The sequence below is a fragment of the Triturus cristatus genome, chromosome 1_1 (assembly GCF_964204655.1).
Source record: "Triturus cristatus chromosome 1_1, aTriCri1.1, whole genome shotgun sequence".
In the NCBI taxonomy this organism is placed as follows: domain Eukaryota; kingdom Metazoa; phylum Chordata; class Amphibia; order Caudata; family Salamandridae; genus Triturus; species Triturus cristatus.
The window spans coordinates 75,302,468-75,321,261 of record NC_140579.1 but is presented as its reverse complement, the minus strand read 5'-3'; the positions used below and the strand labels follow the sequence as shown (position 1 = coordinate 75,321,261).

The following is an 18,794-nucleotide window of genomic DNA, read 5'->3' as shown; positions in this document are numbered from 1 at the left end:
GGAGCCTTGTTATTGCTTTGTATTCTTTGGCATCACCGTTGATGGATGTCATTAAGGCAAACCATGCTCCGCAAGAACCATTATGGGAGAACGGAAAAGGAAAAAGAGGCAACACTCCCTTTACCTTCTGATACGGGGGAAATCGGCCACAGACCCAGCAGTCTGTAGCATTGCTAGTCTGATGTGAATGGTGCAGCATCTGAATAAAGGTATTGTTGCGTAAGGCAAGTCGATATGATAGCTCATGGGATGGCAGATCACTAAATGTGTGCTTTATGGTATCATTAGTGGAGGAGTATAAGAGTGAGGCAATAGGAGGAAAAATAGCATGTAGTATTAAGCTGATACATATTATCGTGATGCACATCTTGCTTTTTCTTATCAATATTATTGTCCAAGATCTTATGCAAGCCAGAATACATGTTCAACCGCTTCACCACCTAGTGGACTTAATTGATCAAACGGGTTCTGACTTCTTAGATCAAAGTTTAGCTTTGTGGAAACTTCTGGGGAGTCTCCTCTAGAAAATGGTGTTCAAAATCCAAAATCCAAGTTCAAAGTCTTTTTCCTTTGTAAAAGAGTGGTGAAGGTGCACTTTGACTTTAACGGCCGTCCCCGTGGTCCAGAGCACTGACTTTGGCGCCTTCCATCCAGGAGCGATGGAGTATTCTTTGACCTGGGTGTTGTCAGGGAAGGCGGCAGCAACCTGCGAACAACAAGAGAGTAGTGCAGACATCAAGGAAGCCAGGTAATCTGTCAGCATCAGTAATCTTTTAGGCATTGGAGTGCCCACATATTTGGTGGTCTACCAAAGACCACTTCATAGGGAGATAAGCCTGTTCTAGAATGAGCTACCATTCGCATGTAAAAGAGGGCAACCGGCAGGGCTACCATCCAATCTACACCTTTGTCTGCGCAAATTTTTAATGTCTGATTATGTCTTTCTACAAGGCCTGCTGCTTCAGGATGTCGCACACAATGGAATTTCCAGGTATACCCTAACAGAAGGGACACCTGCTTCATTAGTACCAGGACATATTTGTAACCTCTACATCTGTTTATTTGGATATAATCCATTTGGAGCACTTCAAAAGGGTGGTCAGGTGGATGGAATCCACCTTGTTCCATCGGAATGCCTTTACCTGGATTGAATTGGCAACAGATCATACATGTTCTGACCTTTTGTTTCGCTGCTGCACGCAGGTGCTTGTTGAACCATATATTCTGTAAGTTATCTATCATTGCTTTCTCTCCTAAGTGTGCAGGACTATGTGCGGTATTTATAATCACTTGTACCATCGAATCAGGAAGAAGCCATGTGGATTTGCCCTTGTCATCCAACCCTGATCAGTCAGTACCCCTCCTTGTTCCGACCATTTCTTTAATTCGTCCATCGTAGCATGTGTCTGTATGTCTTGTACATCCTTGGAAGGATCCCTAACTGTCATGGCTTTGGACACTTATTGAACCTGTAACTTTGTCATGTCTAGTGGGGTCTGAGCTGTCTGTTTAGCTGTTCGGTCTGCCAGATCATTGCCTTGGGAAATGGTATCTGTGGCTCTAGTATGTGCTTTACATTTTAGGATAGCTATGGCTGTTGGTAAATGTATTGCTTCCAGTAGGGCTTGAATATGGGGGCCATGCTGTATCTTGGCCCCATGAGAGGTCAAGAAACCTCTTTCTCGCCAGAGAATCGGTGTAAATGTTTACTCTCAGCTCTCTTAGCTCTTATGCACGCTTGTGTCAGGGCGATGAGCTCTGCTGCTTGTGTTGACAATATGTCTATTCTTTTAGTCTCTATTATTACAGTATCAGTAGTCACTGCATATGCTGCCACTAATTCTCCCGCCCCTGTCCTCATGCATGAGCCGTCAACTTATAGTGTTAGGTCGGGGTCTGGGAGTGCAACGTCTGTCAAGTCTTGTCTTGGTTTAGTCACGGTATGTATTACTTCAACACAGTCGTGTGGTGAAACGCTTTCTGTACTGGAGGGCAAAAGGGTAGCAGGATTCAGTATGTTGCATCGTCTGATCTCTATGTGTGGTTGAAATAACGTTGGCTCATAGCCTGTCAGTCTAGCTACAGTCAGGTGTTGTGTTTGTGTCCGGTTCAAGAGAACCTCTACTGCGTGTGGTACTTGTACTGTCAGAGGGTGGCCCAGCACTATCGAGTCACTTTGTCTTATGGCTAAGGCCGTTGCTGCAACTGATTTTAGGCACGCAGGCAAAGCCTGTGCTACTGGGTCTAATGTACTAGAAAAATAAGCACAGGGCTCGTGTTTTCCTGCATGATCTTGTGTTAGGACAGATAGTGCTGTTCCATCCCGCTCTGTCACAAAAAACATAAACGATTTGTTGTAATCAGGGTTTGCTAAAACTGGTGCTTGACATAAAGCTCTCTTTAATTCTTCAAATGCCACAGTGTGTTCTTGTGTCCAAGGGAGGACTTTAGTAGAAGCTGTATTAGGGGCTTGGACTAATTCCCCTGAAAGATCACAATAAAACATGAGAAAAAGGGGAAAGCACCATACCTATTTCCTCGACTTAATTTCTAAGGGGGCTAATTTCTAAGGGGCTTAATTTCTTAAGGGGCTAGCGGGAAGCGAACCTCCTCAGGGGCCAGCAGAAAGCCAATATTCTCCTCCTTCCCCCCCTTTTTGACAGGAGGAAATCTGAAACAGATTTCACTGCTGTCAAACACTATCAAACCCTGTGTCTTGTCAACACTATTAATCCCTGTGTGTAGCTACTGGGCGTAAGCAAAATTATAGGAGATACACAGCGTATGTGAAACGGCGAGAAATCCTTCAAATTAATGTACAAACCTCATTGTGTTAGCTCATAAGCTGGCCAAATGACATCTCATATGCAAATGTCCCTATTACATGAACCTACACCAACCTGAAGTCAATATTAATGCTAGTAGGCCCTAATAGGAATGCTAAATTACCTAAATATTCGGAAAACCAAGTTTAAGAACAGTTGTTAATGTTGATAATTAATAATTTATCTGCTAAAGAAATCAGTCATTTTGCAATAATTTCCACCTATACAATAAATAGCCTAATTTAAAAACAAGTCAACTTTTGGGGCCACCACTTACAAGAATGAGCTTACTAAAGCAAACTTTAAAAAGGAAATCCTGTCAGATATTTTCTCATTACCCTAAATACCGAGCCTCATTTGTCACTCTGTGGTGGCAGTCCTTATTTAAAACAGGCCTTTCAAGAGGTAAGATGCGAGTGCACAGATCATAATGGTTCCTCAATGTCCAATCTGGAAACATATGACCGAGGCTGCCTGTCTATAAGAGAAAGGCAGTTATGTGAAAAATATTTTAGTCTTGCATAGCCTCTTTCTTTTGTTTCATTCATCTCCAACACCAATTAGACATACACTGATAACGTGTTGTCTGCTATTTTGACAGCATGATAATGGTAATATCATGTCTGTGAATTTTAGTAATTGTGAACAAGTTCCAGCCAAGCGCAGCGCAAAGATATACGTCGTCACGTCCATCTCAGTAACGCCCAGGAGAACTTGCATTAAACGCTAAACAGACTGGTCAATACAACACAAAAACAAAACATATATAAAATACATATGCCAAGCCATCAGTATACCAAGCACAGAAAGCATAGACAATTACACTAACATATATAAATGAGCAGTGATGCGCAATTATAGTACCTACAGCTCAGAGGCGAACACTCTGGCCTGCTTAATTTGTCAGGCTTATAATCAATAACTTATTTACCTGCCCTATACACCCCCATCTGAAATCACCGTGTCAAGTCTGACACACAGAATCAGCAATAATAATCAAAAACGAAGAACACACAAACCTGTTTGTTTTCTTTTATAAAAACAGAATCAGCAATAATAATCAAAAACGAAGAACACACGAACCTGTTTGTTTTCTTTTATAAAAATGAGCTATGCATCTTCGTCAACACAATGTACCCTAATGTCCCAGACGAAGACGCACCTCTCATCTCTCCTCACAGACTTTTAACCACTGTATCATTTATCCAATGCAACTGGTGGCAGCTTGTGGCCACAATTCAAAAATGTCTGAATTTGAAAATCGTTTTTATATAGGCACATAGCCCTTAAAATTCCAAGCAAGAGCAACATTTTACTTTCTGGCCAGAAGCAATATAACAATTGCTAAAAAATAAAACAAATCTTCTCCATAGACATTTCCCCGGGGCACTTGTTTAGCACAGAATAGACCAAGGGAATCTTTCTCGACTTACATTTCTCAGCTGCCCTGTCTTATCAGAGAAGCTAAAAATAGCCCCTCAGCGCGGCCTGAGCCTGGGCTGCCAGCCAACTTTTTTGTTGTTCCGGCTGCAGGCATTACACAGATGCGATGTCAGAGAAGCTTTCTAAGCAGTGCCTCTGTTCTGCTCCTCTCACCGGCCCCCACCTACACTGGCTACAAGGTCAGAATCTGTCTCCGATTTCTGTATCACATACTGCTCTACACAGCCCCCACCTTCTCCTCACTCTGAAGCTGTCAAAGACAAAAAGACTACTCAATTCCAGAAAAACTGCAATAATTCGCCCAATTGAAAAATTATTTTTATATACAATTTGCTCTCAGTGGGTCATAATCTTACCGTCTTGACCCAGCACATTGGCTCACTGGACCACCAAGAACACAAACCTGGATTCTGGAACAATTTTGCAAATTCGAAATACCCACAATTTTTCTCAAGCTAAACTTTTCACTAATTATTTTTCATTAACACTTTGTACATTAGGGGTGTCATCAAATCACAGGTGTTGCTCCTTCTCCAGCTACACCCCTCTCAATTTTCATCTGACAACGTAATCAAATGTTGGACCATGAAAACACCAGCTATGCGCTGTTCGTTTGGTGGGAGGCTCAAGAACCTTTGGGCTACTATATCATTATTATATGTATCGTGGTACTTGCGGTGGCACTCTAACTGGTCTTTCTACTGGGGCCACTCTTGCTAGGTCCTCTGAAAGGACGGGATAAATACCAGCAACGTCAGTATTTCTTTCTCTGTCAGCCTGCGCTCATTTTACCTACTCCAATTCCTCCTTTAAAATCTTTTCCTTGGCTTTTCCAGACTCCAGTCTACTTCTCTCTGCTTCGTGAAACACTTACTCTGACCTCCTATGTGACTCCTTGCGCCAAAACTCAATGGCATCCTTCCAAGCTGGTCTACATTTTCTCTTTCATAAGAGTGTTTCGTTGTCCATCTACTTGTTCTGCTTTTACTCGGATACCTTCCTCAACTAACACGTTTTCTCGGGCTTTGTCTGAATCCTCCCTACTTTTCTCTTCTTTTCTGAGCGCTTACTCTGTGCGTCTATGCTATTCTTTACGCCATAATTCAATGGCATCTTTCTGTTACTGTCTGGCTATCTTTTTCCATAATTCTTCTTCTACTCTCATGATGCAATCTGCATCCCATGTCCCAACTGCGGGCCACCTCTGACTTTCTGGTAAATCCTTGGTGTAGTCCACCCATAAATCAAGAAATAATACGGCATCTAGGCCATGCTTATGATACATAAAGTACCCTGGAGTGTCCCTAGGTGAAATGGGAACAGCTTCTTCGAGTACCCCTTTTCTAGTTTTGATCTGTCTTAATTTTGAAAAGTGCAAAAATAACAATTGATGGACAGAATGCAGAACAATGTCATACATTCACCCCAGTACAGAGATCTGGGCCTAAATCCATCGTTTTTTTGCTCACCATGCCATTCCAGTTTGAACCCAGCCATATGCAAATCAGTCTTGACCCTGTGCCCCATGGGAACAGTCCAGCCCGAACTGCCAAGCCAGGTCCTCCCTGGACTGGAAACAAGCATCCTAGGACCGGTTTCGGGCTTTCAGCCCTCATCAGCCAGGATAGCTTGATTCCAGTGGCATGGAGAGCAAGGGACTCACGTCTGAGCATACCCTTCCCACTCGGGGTGACAAATGCAAAAATAACAATTGATGGACAGAATGCAGAACAATGTCATACATTCACCCCAGTACAGAGATCTGGGCCTAAATCCATCGTTTTTTTGCTCACCATGCCATTCCAGTTTGAACCCAGCCATATGCAAATCAGTCTTGACCCTGTGCCCCATGGGAACAGTCCAGCCCGAACTGCCAAGCCAGGTCCTCCCTGGACTGGAAACAAGCATCCTAGGACCGGTTTCGGGCTTTCAGCCCTCATCAGCCAGGATAGCTTGATTCCAGTGGCATGGAGAGCAAGGGACTCACGTCTGAGCATACCCTTCCCACTCGGGGTGACAAATGCAAAAATAACAATTGATGGACAGAATGCAGAACAATGTCATACATTCACCCCAGTACAGAGATCTGGGCCTAAATCCATCGTTTTTTTGCTCACCGTGCCATTCCAGTTTGAACCCAGCCATATGCAAATCAGTCTTGACCCTGTGCCCCATGGGAACAGTCCAGCCCGAACTGCCAAGCCAGGTCCTCCCTGGACTGGAAACAAGCATCCTAGGACCGGTTTCGGGCTTTCAGCCCTCATCAGCCAGGATAGCTTGATTCCAGTGGCATGGAGAGCAAGGGACTCACGTCTGAGCATACCTTTCCCACTCGGGGTGACAAATGCAAAAATAACAATTGATGGACAGAATGCAGAACAATGTCATACATTCACCCCAGTACAGAGATCTGGGCCTAAATCCATCGTTTTTTTGCTCACCATGCCATTCCAGTTTGAACCCAGCCATATGCAAATCAGTCTTGACCCTGTGCATTGTCAGCATTCCGTCCATCATTTGTTTGTTGTAACGCTTAATTTTGAAAAGAGCGGCATTTTTAGACCTTATTACTTGAACACACTTAATACAATAAACACAATAATGAACAGTCATTCACACCACAATATGTAGAACGTATTTAAAACATTTAACATTTAACATTTAACGAACAACAATGGCCATTAGGGAACTAATCACTTAGCATAATACTCGACACTAACTAGGTGATTCTGAATTATATACTAGACATACTAGATATACTGCTAAACAGTACAGATACACTGCTGAAACAGTGCAGACCGGATTTGTGTACCCAAACCCGTCTTGACCGGCACAACCTATGTGCACGTCAGAACGCCTCCCCGGCAATGGTACTCACCGGGTAGCTCGGAACGGAAGGCCTCGGAACTGAACTGGACTGGACTGGACCGGACTGGACTCGACGCGGAACTTCGGAACTTCGGAACTTCGGAATCTGGTGGGCCTCTGTATACCTCGGACACAGCTCTCTCGCAGGTGGGCTCTGGGTAGGACAATCTGCGTTCCTCACCGCCTCGTATGGATGCCTGGTCGCAGTCTGTCCCCTTCGTTGGCCTGAGGGAGTTGGCGGGAAGGCCCGCGACGTGCGCGCTTGAAGTCCGTCACGGCTATGGAAGGGGGCAAAACTGGACCTTCATCTCCGGCGTGTGGGGAAAGAGATTAAACTGTTCGGGCGCCATTATGTGGTAAATAAAATATTACGCTCTCAGAATTTTTCAGAATATCAATAGGATCATGCATAAAGCAAGAGGCTGAGTCTGTGGTATCAGGTTCATAAAGGGATTTATTCCAATAACTCGAGTCAAAGGGAGAATATTTCCATCACCAAAATTGGATCTGGAAAGGGGCTCAAAAGTATTCTCAATATTCTCAAAACATTATTCACAGAGTACAGTATATATACATTTCTCAATTGTACGTAAGCAAAAGAGCAAGAGAGAATGAGATAAGAGCATGTGGGCGTGTAAGTAGGCGTGAAGGTGGGCGTCCATGTGGGCGTCCACTTGATGATAATGGGTAATTTGTCATGTGTGGGTGGATACCTGGAGGGGGTTGCGTGATCTGCTGGAATTGTACTGGAACTTTGCCTTACTTGTGCTCAACTCGAGCATGACGTGTAACTGACGTGGGGAGGGTTGCTATGCAACCGAACAAGTCTGGAAGTGAGGCCTTCAGTTAGTGAGGCCTTCAGTGTCAAGACGACCAGCACATCTTGTATTATCTGATATCCGATGTCTGGAGCAGGGACTGATTTGTGACATAGGTTGCTCATCACCAAGAGCCGATGTGGCATCTATTTCTTCATTTACTTCATTTACTGCAGAAGCCTTACATGGGGGCTATGGGCTTTTTACTGACGTGAGCTTTGCAATCTCACAAAGAGAGACAGTAGGGCTGGGCTCCCTCCTTGCAGATGGGCGCGTTCATTCCTCCTTCACCAGGCAAGAATGTGGTTTCAGTAAGAGTAAGCAGATAACCGTGCTCAATACTGTCTCAGTACCTTGTGACAGGGCCCCTTTGGCTGAGGCCCAAGTGTGCAAGGCCAAGGATACGTAGCTGTAGCTTTCAGAGCGTTCTGAGGCATGAAAACCTCTTTTTGGCTCTGGCTGAGCCATAAACATAAGCTTCATGAAAATGCAGGAAAACATGATGAAAAACGTGTAGGCCTCAATACAGATTTGTCGTTTCTCTCATGGGAGACTGGATGATGGCAGGCCACGTTATAGCATAAGCATCATGATAGAAAGGCCATGGAGGGGAAATACATAGGTTACATGTATGTGCACATAAGCGTTCGGGGGGGGCACATGGGGACACATAGGCCTCATAGATTTTTATTTTCCTCACCTAGAGGAGCTCCTCGCTGGAAATGCTTTGGTCTATCCCGCTAATCATACAGATGATATCCCAACATACAAAGGAAGTGGCTTGGGCTCCACCATTGATTATATTTTTGTAAGTACAATTCTAGTAGACAGTGTGAGTCAGTACAAGGTCAACTGGTCTACTTATGGTGATCATAATCCTGTCCAGGTGACCTTGTCTGACGACTTAAGGAAAAGAGAATCTGACACTCTCGTTGCTGGAATTTTGGATATAAGGCCCACGGACCAAACACGTCGTCTGAAATGGTGCCGAGTGGTACCAAAGGACTTAAATGAAAATTTGTTGGGAAAGGTTGGGGATGAAATGTCTACCTGTTTGAAAGACGGGATCACTGGCGATGAGGTCCTGGCAGCCTATGGCAAAATTTGTTCCCAGGTCAATAGTGACCTTAAAAAAGTATGGAAGGGGCAACCCATGAATGGGGAGAAATGGTTTGATCATAATTGCTCAATAGCCCAACAGAAGTTAATGAGAGCATTGAAAGCTGTGCCATCTGACAAAGCGGAAATCGCTGTACTTAGGAAAGCTTATAAAAAGGCTCAGAGTAAGCGTAAAAATGAAATTAGGGAGGAAGCATGGAATGAACTTTTATCTATAGATGTAATTAAAAATAGTGCCAAATTTTGGTCCGTGGTCAATAAGCCTTTTTTTCATGGCAAAAGTAATAATGAGCTTGACTGCGGTATTCAAGAAAAAAAATGGTTTAGTCATTTTAAACAGGTGTATGATGGAGATGGGATAAGGGTGGCCCCTACTCTAAACTTGGAGAATTATACTCTGTCCTTTACAGAATTAGAAGTCACACACGCCATCATGCAAATGACAAGTAATAAGGCTCCGGGACCCGATGGAGCCCCGGCAGACCTTTTCAAATCAGACATAAAAACTTGGTCCAAAATTTTATTTAATGTCTTTGTTAATGCCTGTCAATTGGGTCTTCCTCCCACTTGGGCGAAATCGGTTATAATACCTATATATAAAAAAGGCGACAGAGGTGACCCGAGTTGCTATCGCCCAATATCCCTAATAGATTCTTCTGTGAAAGTACTGGGTAGGGTGGTCCTTGCCCAACTGACTGGTTGGTTGGAGGAATCAGGAACACTCTCCATGGCTCAGTACGGATTCAGAAAAGGGATGGGTACCATAGATCAATGTCTGAACCTGCAACTATTAATAGGCAAATACACGGTGGCCAAGAAGGGAGTCTTATTGGTAGCCTTTATGGACCTGTCATCGGCCTTTGACCGTGTAAATAGGTCAAAACTGTGGTCCTTTTTTCCTATCCTATGGAGTAGACAAAAACATCGTCTACTTCTTAGCTGATTTACATAGGGATTTATCGGCCACGGTCCGGTATGACCAATTGGGCAACTGTACAGAAGACATACCCATATCTAATGGAGTTAGACAGGGGGGCATTTTGGCACCCCTGCTCTTTACCCTATATATAAATAAATTAGATAATGCCTTAATCACCTCATGTAATGATATTCCGCGTGCAGGGAAATGCCTAATTCCCGCACTTTTATACGCGGATGATGCTGCCTTACTTGCAAGAACGGGGGTGGGCCTTCAGCTATTGTTAGATTCATTTGCGGGTTTTATGAAGGCGTTGGATCTCACTGTCAATTTCTCAAAATCGCATATAATGGCCATTAGACCAAAATCCTCAAAGATTAAAACCTTTAAATGTGGGGGCCATCCATTATCCAGGGTATCATCATTTCCTTACTTGGGCGTTCTTTTCGATGATCAAGGTTCCTGGGTAACTCAAATAACAGCAAAAAAGATTGTCTTATCTAGAGCGACTGTGGCTGTTTTAGGTTTTGCTAGGAAGTTAGGCGCCAGGCCAATGAAGGCCCTTATTCAAGTATATAGAGCCAAATGCTTCTCTCTAGCAATGTATGGAGCCGAGGTATGGGGTATTAAAAATGTTAAAAGTATACAGATTGTTGAGGATAGGTTTTTAAAAAACCTCCTATCAGTTCCGATTTCAACTGCTAATTACAATACCCATCAGGAGCTTGGAATTGGTTTTGTAGAAGACTCTATTGCTGTGGCCCCATTATTGAAATGGATCAGCATTTGGTTAAACCCGGACCTACAGCTCAACCGTACGATCATGAAAGATTGTATGTCACTAGATTATGGGTTATGCATACCCTGGTTGAAATACATTCAGAAACTGGCAATAAAGTTGGGCCGACCTGAATTATACCAGTCACCAGAAGCTCTAGTAAAGGGAGACATAAAATGGTGTAAGGAAACTTTTATGCACATAGCTACCATGGATCGGGAAGGGAATGAGCTGACAAAGATAACTGTCAGGGCTCACCAGCTATGTAAAACAACACCATCCATGGAACCATACCTAGGATATGTCACAAATGCTAATCACCGTTTTTTATTGACTAGATTTAGACTAAATCAATTACATCTACTGTTTGGAGAAAAGAAAGGTTGGAAAAGGGTAGAGGATCTCGGCCCTTGTTCCTGTGATAATTTTTCACCACAGGATATCACACACTTTCTTTTCTTCTGTGAGCACTTTATTGATATCAGGAAACGCTTCTTACTCCCTATTTTAAAAAACAAAGGCTTTGTGCAGGTGAGACCTGCTCTTCTCCACCTTCAAATGTTAACTGATGTTTGGGAAACTTTTAACATTGCGAATTTTTTATCTGTTGTTATTAGATTTCTGAGGAAATGAATTGTGTCCTCTTTTAAATGCTTTCAAAATGGAATTGTTCCTTTTTTAAAATTGTATATTTAGCTGTTTTTATATGTTTTTAGGTGCTATCGATCATTCAAAATGAAACCTGTATCTTTTAAGTGTTTTTTTATTCATTATATTTAGGCTGTCCGGAATTCGGTTTAAACCGAATCTAAACGACAGTACCCTACCGGATGAAAATCAGCGCACTCGGTTTAAACCGAGTGTCACTGATTTTCATTGCTGTTGCAGCACTTGGCCACTTGATGGAGCCAAAGCGTTAGATGCAAAGCCCCAATGCTGTCCGGACTTTGGCCCCACACAAAAACTCCAGCGGCGCAGGCACACACCCAACGTCAGCCTTAAAGCCCCCTGGACAGGTCTTTGCCGAGAAGCACAATGAATGGATGGCCCTTCCCGGTCCCAGGTCAGGCAGCTAATGGGAAGTGCTGAGCGAAGACGGTTTAAGTAGTCCGGAGGCGGGCGGAGATAACGTTCACTGTACTTGATATTATATTACCTGTCCTTTCGCAGTAGCCTTTGCCCGTAGAGATATGTGCGTTTTATGGTTATGGAGGCTCTGTCCCCTTGAATATTCCAAGCCGCTAGCCATTCGCTGACATGTAGATAGATAGCACGTCAGCACTCTAAATTCTATCCCAGCTTCCCTCCCCCTCCCCTTCCCGCAGCTCAAGTAAGCAAACGACACCGCATGGGGCCAAATACACTGCCTCTCAGCGATAACACATGCGCCACACACACATCGCGCTCTAGGTTAACGGTGAGCGCAGAGGTCAGGAGGTCAAGCGAAAGAAGCAGTTGAGTTTCCTGACTACGCGTTTAAATAGCAGTTGACACAACACATTTCCTGCCCCTCGGGAACCAACTTTCAGCTTTTTGGAAACCGCACAAATATCATTGGTTTTGTCCGGAATGAAGCTGCAGAGAATCCACAAATACCCTTAGATCCCATCATGAAATGGACACGACGGAGTGAGTTATTTTGCATTACTGAGTTTTTCGAGGTTTGTTTTGTTTTGCCCCAGCTGGCGTTGTTGTTTGTAAATAGAGACTGCAGTGTATTCTGGGAGGAGAGTGGCAGCCTGTCGAATCTTCACAACGGGACGGGTCAGTGTGTACCCTGGGGTGGTGGGGTGCCTGCTGAGAGGAGGCGTGGGGCGTTTTAGGCTCTCTCTGATAGTGGAGCAGCCAAACAGGCTGCAGACTGGGACTGATACCACAGAGGTACATCTTCGTGAAAGCGTTGCAGCTGCGAGCTGGTTGCTGTTCGGAATCCCTTCATTTGCATATCTGATTAAAACACACAGTTCCCCATTTCTGCTCCCAGTGCCTTGGAGCCTCTGTCTGCGGTGGAGAGAGCGGGGAGCGGCTGGCAACCCTGAGGAGGGACCCGCAGGCCATGGGGGCCAAGAGGAGCATCACAGCCGCGGCGCTGCTGCTGCTGACAGTGCTGGGCACAGCCTTTGCTATTAAAGTACAAACCCCTCAGAAAGTCATCCAAGTAGCACGAGGAACAAATACAACTCTTCAGTGCAAATTGGAAACAACAGCACTCACGAAAGTTGGAGGTATTGTGTCATGGAAGACCGCGGTTGATCAGGCTGATGTGCTCGTGTATTTCTTTGGTCAAGATATCAGTTACGGGGAGCTGTACGCTGGCAGAGTGCATTTTAGCGGCCAGACAGATAACGGTGACCTCTCCATTTCCATTTCTGCTCCCAGCATGAGGCAAGGCAGAGGGATGAGTCCCGGGGGTCCCCTTATCATTCACACTCAGGCTAATCCTCAAACCACCCACTAGTGAAATTGTAATGCAAAGTACCTGGCTAAACAAAGGCTGGACTCTCCCACCCCCTCTCTAAACACTGCACTCTTTGCCCATTATTAGATAAAACCTCCCAGAGGAGGATGCGCCCCTCTGAGATGTACTGTTTAGATTTACTGATTTACAGTTGGTTGTGGTTTTAAAACACGTAATCCCGCAGTAATTGCTTTTCTGAATCAAGAGGTAAATGGATTTGCACTAAGAAAGTTGCCCTGGGACAGGCAAATCTTTAAATTATTACTTTGCTTCCATTAATATAATGGCCGGTACCCTCAAAGATGAAGCGTCTTTTCCAGGCGGCTCATCGCCGGCTTGACTTCCTGGATTAGGGCTGTTAATTGATTCTGCACCTGTGGTTTTCTTTCTTCTGGGGTCATTTTACGTTGAGGTTTCCCTGAGTGCCGTGCTTTAACTGAATTCAATGAATTCTTTACTTTTAAATGCAAAAACGACACTATCCAACTATTTCATTCAAAATCTGGAATATTTGAGATTATTGCTTGAGTCTACCAAAAAAAGTGAAAATCATAAAAGTATCATCTAGCAAACACATTTAGTAATTGCTTGAAATAGTGTGTGTTCTTTGCCCCTTTTCAACTATGTATGTTGAAATATTAACACATGTTTCTTATTTAACTATGCACACGCACGCACACACACACACATATAGACATATTTATATATGTGATATAGGCACCATTAGAAGTTGCTTTTTTATTCTGAACAGCGATGGGTTTAGAATGTTACCACTGCGAAGATCAGTTATGTTTTGTTAAAATCCATTTTGCTAATATTTTCCTGCAAGCTAAAAAGCAATAATTCTTCTTGCTTTCTTTTTTTGAAAGTGTTATCAGTAGCTTCAATAATACATTTTGTCGCTGATGTTGAAAGGGATTCACAGATGTGATTTTATAGCATGATCCCTCACTGTCTGTAAAGAAGCTTCTGCAGTTTGCAAACGTATTCAAAAGGCGAGAACGAAAATTGAAGTAAGAGTAAAAAGAAAGGACAAATAGTAAAAAGTAACAAAATTAACAAAAAAGGGAAGTAAGAAGAGGGCGAAAAGAAGGATAAAAAGTCAACAGAATACTGAAATACAAGATTTTGCCTGCGCTCTAGAATGCGAAGAAAGAGCTCGGCTCTGGGCACAGTCCACAGATATCATGTTAGTGGAGACACTAACCTTCCAACCTTTGCACCCGACCCTTGAAGAGCCTTTGAGGAGACGGAGCCCTGGGAGGGCTACACTGGCCTGTTATTGGTATTTGTCACTCAAACATTCCTGCTTGGAGCAGCAGTACACATTCATACCATGCCAAGAATATTTGCTAAAACATTTTTTTAAAGAAAAAGACCCCAAGAATGTTTTCCCCTCAAAATATGTCCAACAGCTAAATCCTTTTTTTGTTGTAATTAGATAAGATTAGTCAACTGCAAACGTTTAATGAAATTAGACCTTACTCACTTTAAATCTCTCTGATGTAGACTCTGGGAATGAGGACGAGTGCACTGATGTGGATAATTAATTTAAGAATATAATAGGCAAGTGTTGAGGACCAATTCAGGAAATTTTATTTTACAATGCATGAGAAACGGCTAGCAATGATGCATAGAAATGTCCCTTCACCAACCATGGCGTTTGAAGTCAATGAAGCCTCACTGTGGTACTTTGCACAAGTGTTAGATCCCTTCCGTAAAGGGGAATTTTCTCCAGACTTTTCAAAGTACAGCTTCGTTTTTGACCGCTTTAATACCTCTGGGGGCATATGCACCCACTTCAACGCATATGTTGCAGAACCTGTCCCAGAGAATGTCAACCTTCAGGTGCACCAGTATTGGCATGGAAAGCTACATCAGTGGCCAGAGTTGGCAAATTGTGTACGGGCTGTTTTGGTGTTGCCAGTCTCAAGTGCCAATTTTGAGAGGGCCTTTTCACAAATAAAAGTTTCCATGAGAAGAAAAGAGCGAGCACGAATGACTAAAGACTCGCTGAAGAAATATTGTATGGTTTACTACAATAAGTTCCACTTGTAAAAATGTATTTGGATCTCATATACACTGTACGTACACTGTCTATATACCATGCATCAATGAAGAAAGCAAGCAATAATAAAAGCAAAGCGTTCCATAAACACCGGTAAAACACTGTTTCAGTTGTTTTTTATGGTGCGAAAATGAGTAACCACTGAAAAGCACTGTTTTTTTGAGGTTTTGAAATCACTGGAAAACACTGAAAAAACACCACCAGAATTCACCAAAAATAGAAACTGAAAACAGGAAAGCCTAATTATATTGTAGTGTGCTTTTATGGTTTGCACTTAAACCGAATAAAGACTTTTGACTGACTGACTAGATAAGCATATATGTATTTATACATGTATGTGAGGGACATGAAAAGCACACCTGGCTACGAAGCTTTGGAGTACTGCAGAATGGAGGGAGGATATAATCAAAGGGGGTGGGGGCAAATTGGAGGGTGGGGTTGAAGGTTGCCAGATGCCTACATGTCAGCAGGTTCACCAGTTCCAGGCCAGGGCTTGTCTTTTGTAAATTATTGTTCACTCAGTTATTTTAGTTGAATCAGCCAAGATTACAGCTCTCAGAATGCATTAGATTGATACTGGAAAGCCTATGACAGGGAAATAAAGTTCCTAATGACAGAGTGATCTGGTAACATTAAGGAGAGATGAAGGAACTACAAATGTATACATCAGGGTGGGGAGTGGCTTGTTGAGCTCTGTTACATTGCAATAAGTACGGGACACTTCTATGGCATCAAACATCACCCACAATGTGGCCCCATGGTCCCCTGACTAGTGATGCTAAGAATACCAGGTGCATTCACTGCAGGTCGTAGGTAATTCAGGTGACAACCTTATGCAATGTGATCAGAGACACTGTTTTCAGTCCTCAGCTTTCATATGGGAACCAAACGCATTGTTGCTATGGCCGTCTAGGTTTGCTACCATTGAACGAGTTAGACCAGCACACTATAATGGGAATGAATTGTAGGCATGACGGTCTGAAGGGCTGTGATTACCCTGGACACAAAAGTATACAGAAGAAAGCATTTAGGGATGCCACCTCTTGTGTGCGGGCATAGCGGCTGCTCTGAGCTCTACCACCCAGCAGCTGGCTCCTCACCTTGTCCCGCAGGTCTGGCCGGTGCTCTTAGCCCTACCACCCAGCAGCTGGCTCCTCACCTTGTCCCGCAGGTCTGGGCGGTGCTCTGAGCCTACCACCCAGCAGCTGGCTCCTCACCTTGTCCCGCAGGTCTGGCCGGTGCTCTGAGCCCTACCACCCAGCAGCTGGCTCCTCACCTTGTCCCGCAGGTCTGGGCGGTGCTCTGAGCCTACCACCCAGTAGCTGGCTCCTCAGCTTGTCCCGCAGGTCTGGGCGGTGCCCTGAGCTCTACCACCCAGCAGCTGGCTCCTCACCTTGTCCCGCAGGTCTGGCCGGTGCTCTGAGCTCTACCACCCAGCAGCTGGCTCTTCACCTTGTCCCGCAGGTCTGGGCGGTGCTCTGAGCCTACCACCCAGCAGCTGGCTCCTCACCTTGTCCCGCAGGTTTGGGCGGTGCCCTGAGCTCTACCACCCAGCAGCTGGCTCCCTACCTTGTCCCGCAGGTCTGGGCGTTGCTCTGAGCCCTACCACCCAGCAGCTGGCTCCCTACCTTGTCCCGCAGGTCTGGGCGGTGCTCTGAGCCCTACCACCCAGCAGCTGGCTCCTCACCTTGTCCCGCAGGTCTTCGATGGTCTTGTAGTAGTGGCTGTAGTCACGGGTTGGGCTTGGGCCTTGCTTCTCGTACCACTCGCGGATCTTCAACTCCAGGTCGCTGTTGGCGGCCTCCAGCGAGCGCACCTTATCCAGGTAGTTCCCCAGACGGTCGTTGAGGTTCTGCATGGTCTCCTTCTCGCTGCCCCCCAAGATGCCTCCTGCAGCAGCATTGACGGCACCGAAACCTACCCCATAGCCAGCGCCACCACCGCTGCCATATCCACCACCATAGCCACCACCAACACCGCCGCCGAATCCCCCACCATAACTACCCCCATACCCCGAGGAGACAAGCCTAGCGGAAGAGACAGACACACCCTGGCCCCCATAGCCTCCATGGACACTAGGGGCCTTGAAGGCGACCACGCGTGGCCCCCTGAGGGAGCTGCTGCTCTGCCTGTAGCTGTAGCTCGACGACATGGCGGACGAGGCTGATAAAAGGGCGGGAAGTCAGACACCCAAGACAGCTCTGCCTGGAGCGCAGGAAGTCAGAGACCCAAGACTGCTCGGCCTGGAGCGCAGGAAGTCAGAGACCCAAGACTCCTCGGCCTGGAGCTCAGGAAGTCAGAGACCCAAGACTGCTCGGCCTGGAGCGCAGGAAGTCAGAGACCCAAGACTGCTCGGCCTGGAGCGCAGGAAGTCAGAGACCCAAGACTGCTCGGCCTGGAGCGCAGGAAGTCAGAGACCCAAGACTGCTCGGCCTGGAGGCAGCAGAGGTGCAACCGTGACTGGTCTGAGAGCGGGAGGAGTGCAGCCCTTCCCAGTCCGCCCCCGTCCTTTTATCCCCGCGACAAAGGGTGTGGAGGACATCTAAACACAAGTGCAATGAAACCGGCCCCCTCGTCCGTGCCAACTTTCTGAGGTATTTCTCATTGGCCCGCTGGTAGGAAAGCTCGTGTTTGTTTTTTCCTCCTCGCTGCAGACAAAGAGTGATTCATTGTGGGTGGCTGACGGGAGGGGGGCGGTGGAGGTGGGGGTAGAGCCAGGTTTGAAGGCAGTGGGATTCCTGGAAATAATAGAGGAGCTGTGGATGCACACAATAGCTCCTGCTTCGCCTTTACCTGGCAGCCGTGGAGAGGTATGTCTACTGTGAGAAATCACCCGTCGCCCCAGTGAAAGGGGCACCCGTGGTTCCTCCGTGGAGTCCACCCAGCTAAGTTACAGTAGGCGCTGTGGGCACCGGGCCAGCTCGGGTGTGACTGGTGCAGTCGGCAGCTTTTTGCATGTGAAACAGGCCCGGTTCTAGCGGGTGGGCCGGGTAGGCCAGGCCTACCCAAATATGAGCCTGGCCCACCCACACAGGAGCCTTGGCCCTCCCAGTGAGGGCTTGAAGGCAGGCGCCCAACGCCATGGGGCTCAAAGTGCTTCAACCCCCGCCACCCCTACCGTTGGCACCGGGCGCCACCAGCTCTAAAGCCGACCCTGAAAAGACCTGAGAGGGGAGGGAGTGGTGGGCCCCTGGCAGAGGCGCAACTAGAGCCAAATTTCGGGGGGGGCTGAGCAAAAATTTCGGGGGGGGCTGAGCAAAAATTTCGGGGGGGGCTGAACTTTAAGCAATAGGCAGAGTGGAGCTGCAGGGGCTCTTAGAAGGGGTGAAACAACAGCGAGGCCTATTAACATGTAAATGGTCTTTTAAAGACCTGTGAAGTGCTCGGGTGCGGCTGCTTTTTTGCCCGGGAAGGTGTCTTATCCCGGGCTGCCACACACGACGGGGGGGGGCTGAAGCCCTGTGAGTCCAATGGGTGTTGCGCGCCTGGCCCCTGGCG

General features: G+C 45.8%; 1 protein-coding gene across 2 annotated transcripts in view; it reads right to left on the bottom strand.

The window, feature by feature from the left end:
- Positions 1–18,486, bottom strand: part of LOC146869481 (keratin, type I cytoskeletal 19-like) — a 50,783-nt gene extending 32,297 nt beyond the window's left edge. The window contains exon 1 of one of the 2 annotated variants that reach the window (XM_085599872.1): positions 16,984–18,486. In XM_085599872.1, coding sequence (XP_085455998.1) covers positions 16,984–17,448 — 465 coding nt within the window. In that variant the 5' untranslated portion in view covers positions 17,449–18,486. The remainder of the gene's footprint in view (positions 1–16,983) is intronic. The other variant, XM_085599873.1, reaches the window with a different exon arrangement.
- Positions 18,487–18,794: the final 308 nt, after the last annotated feature.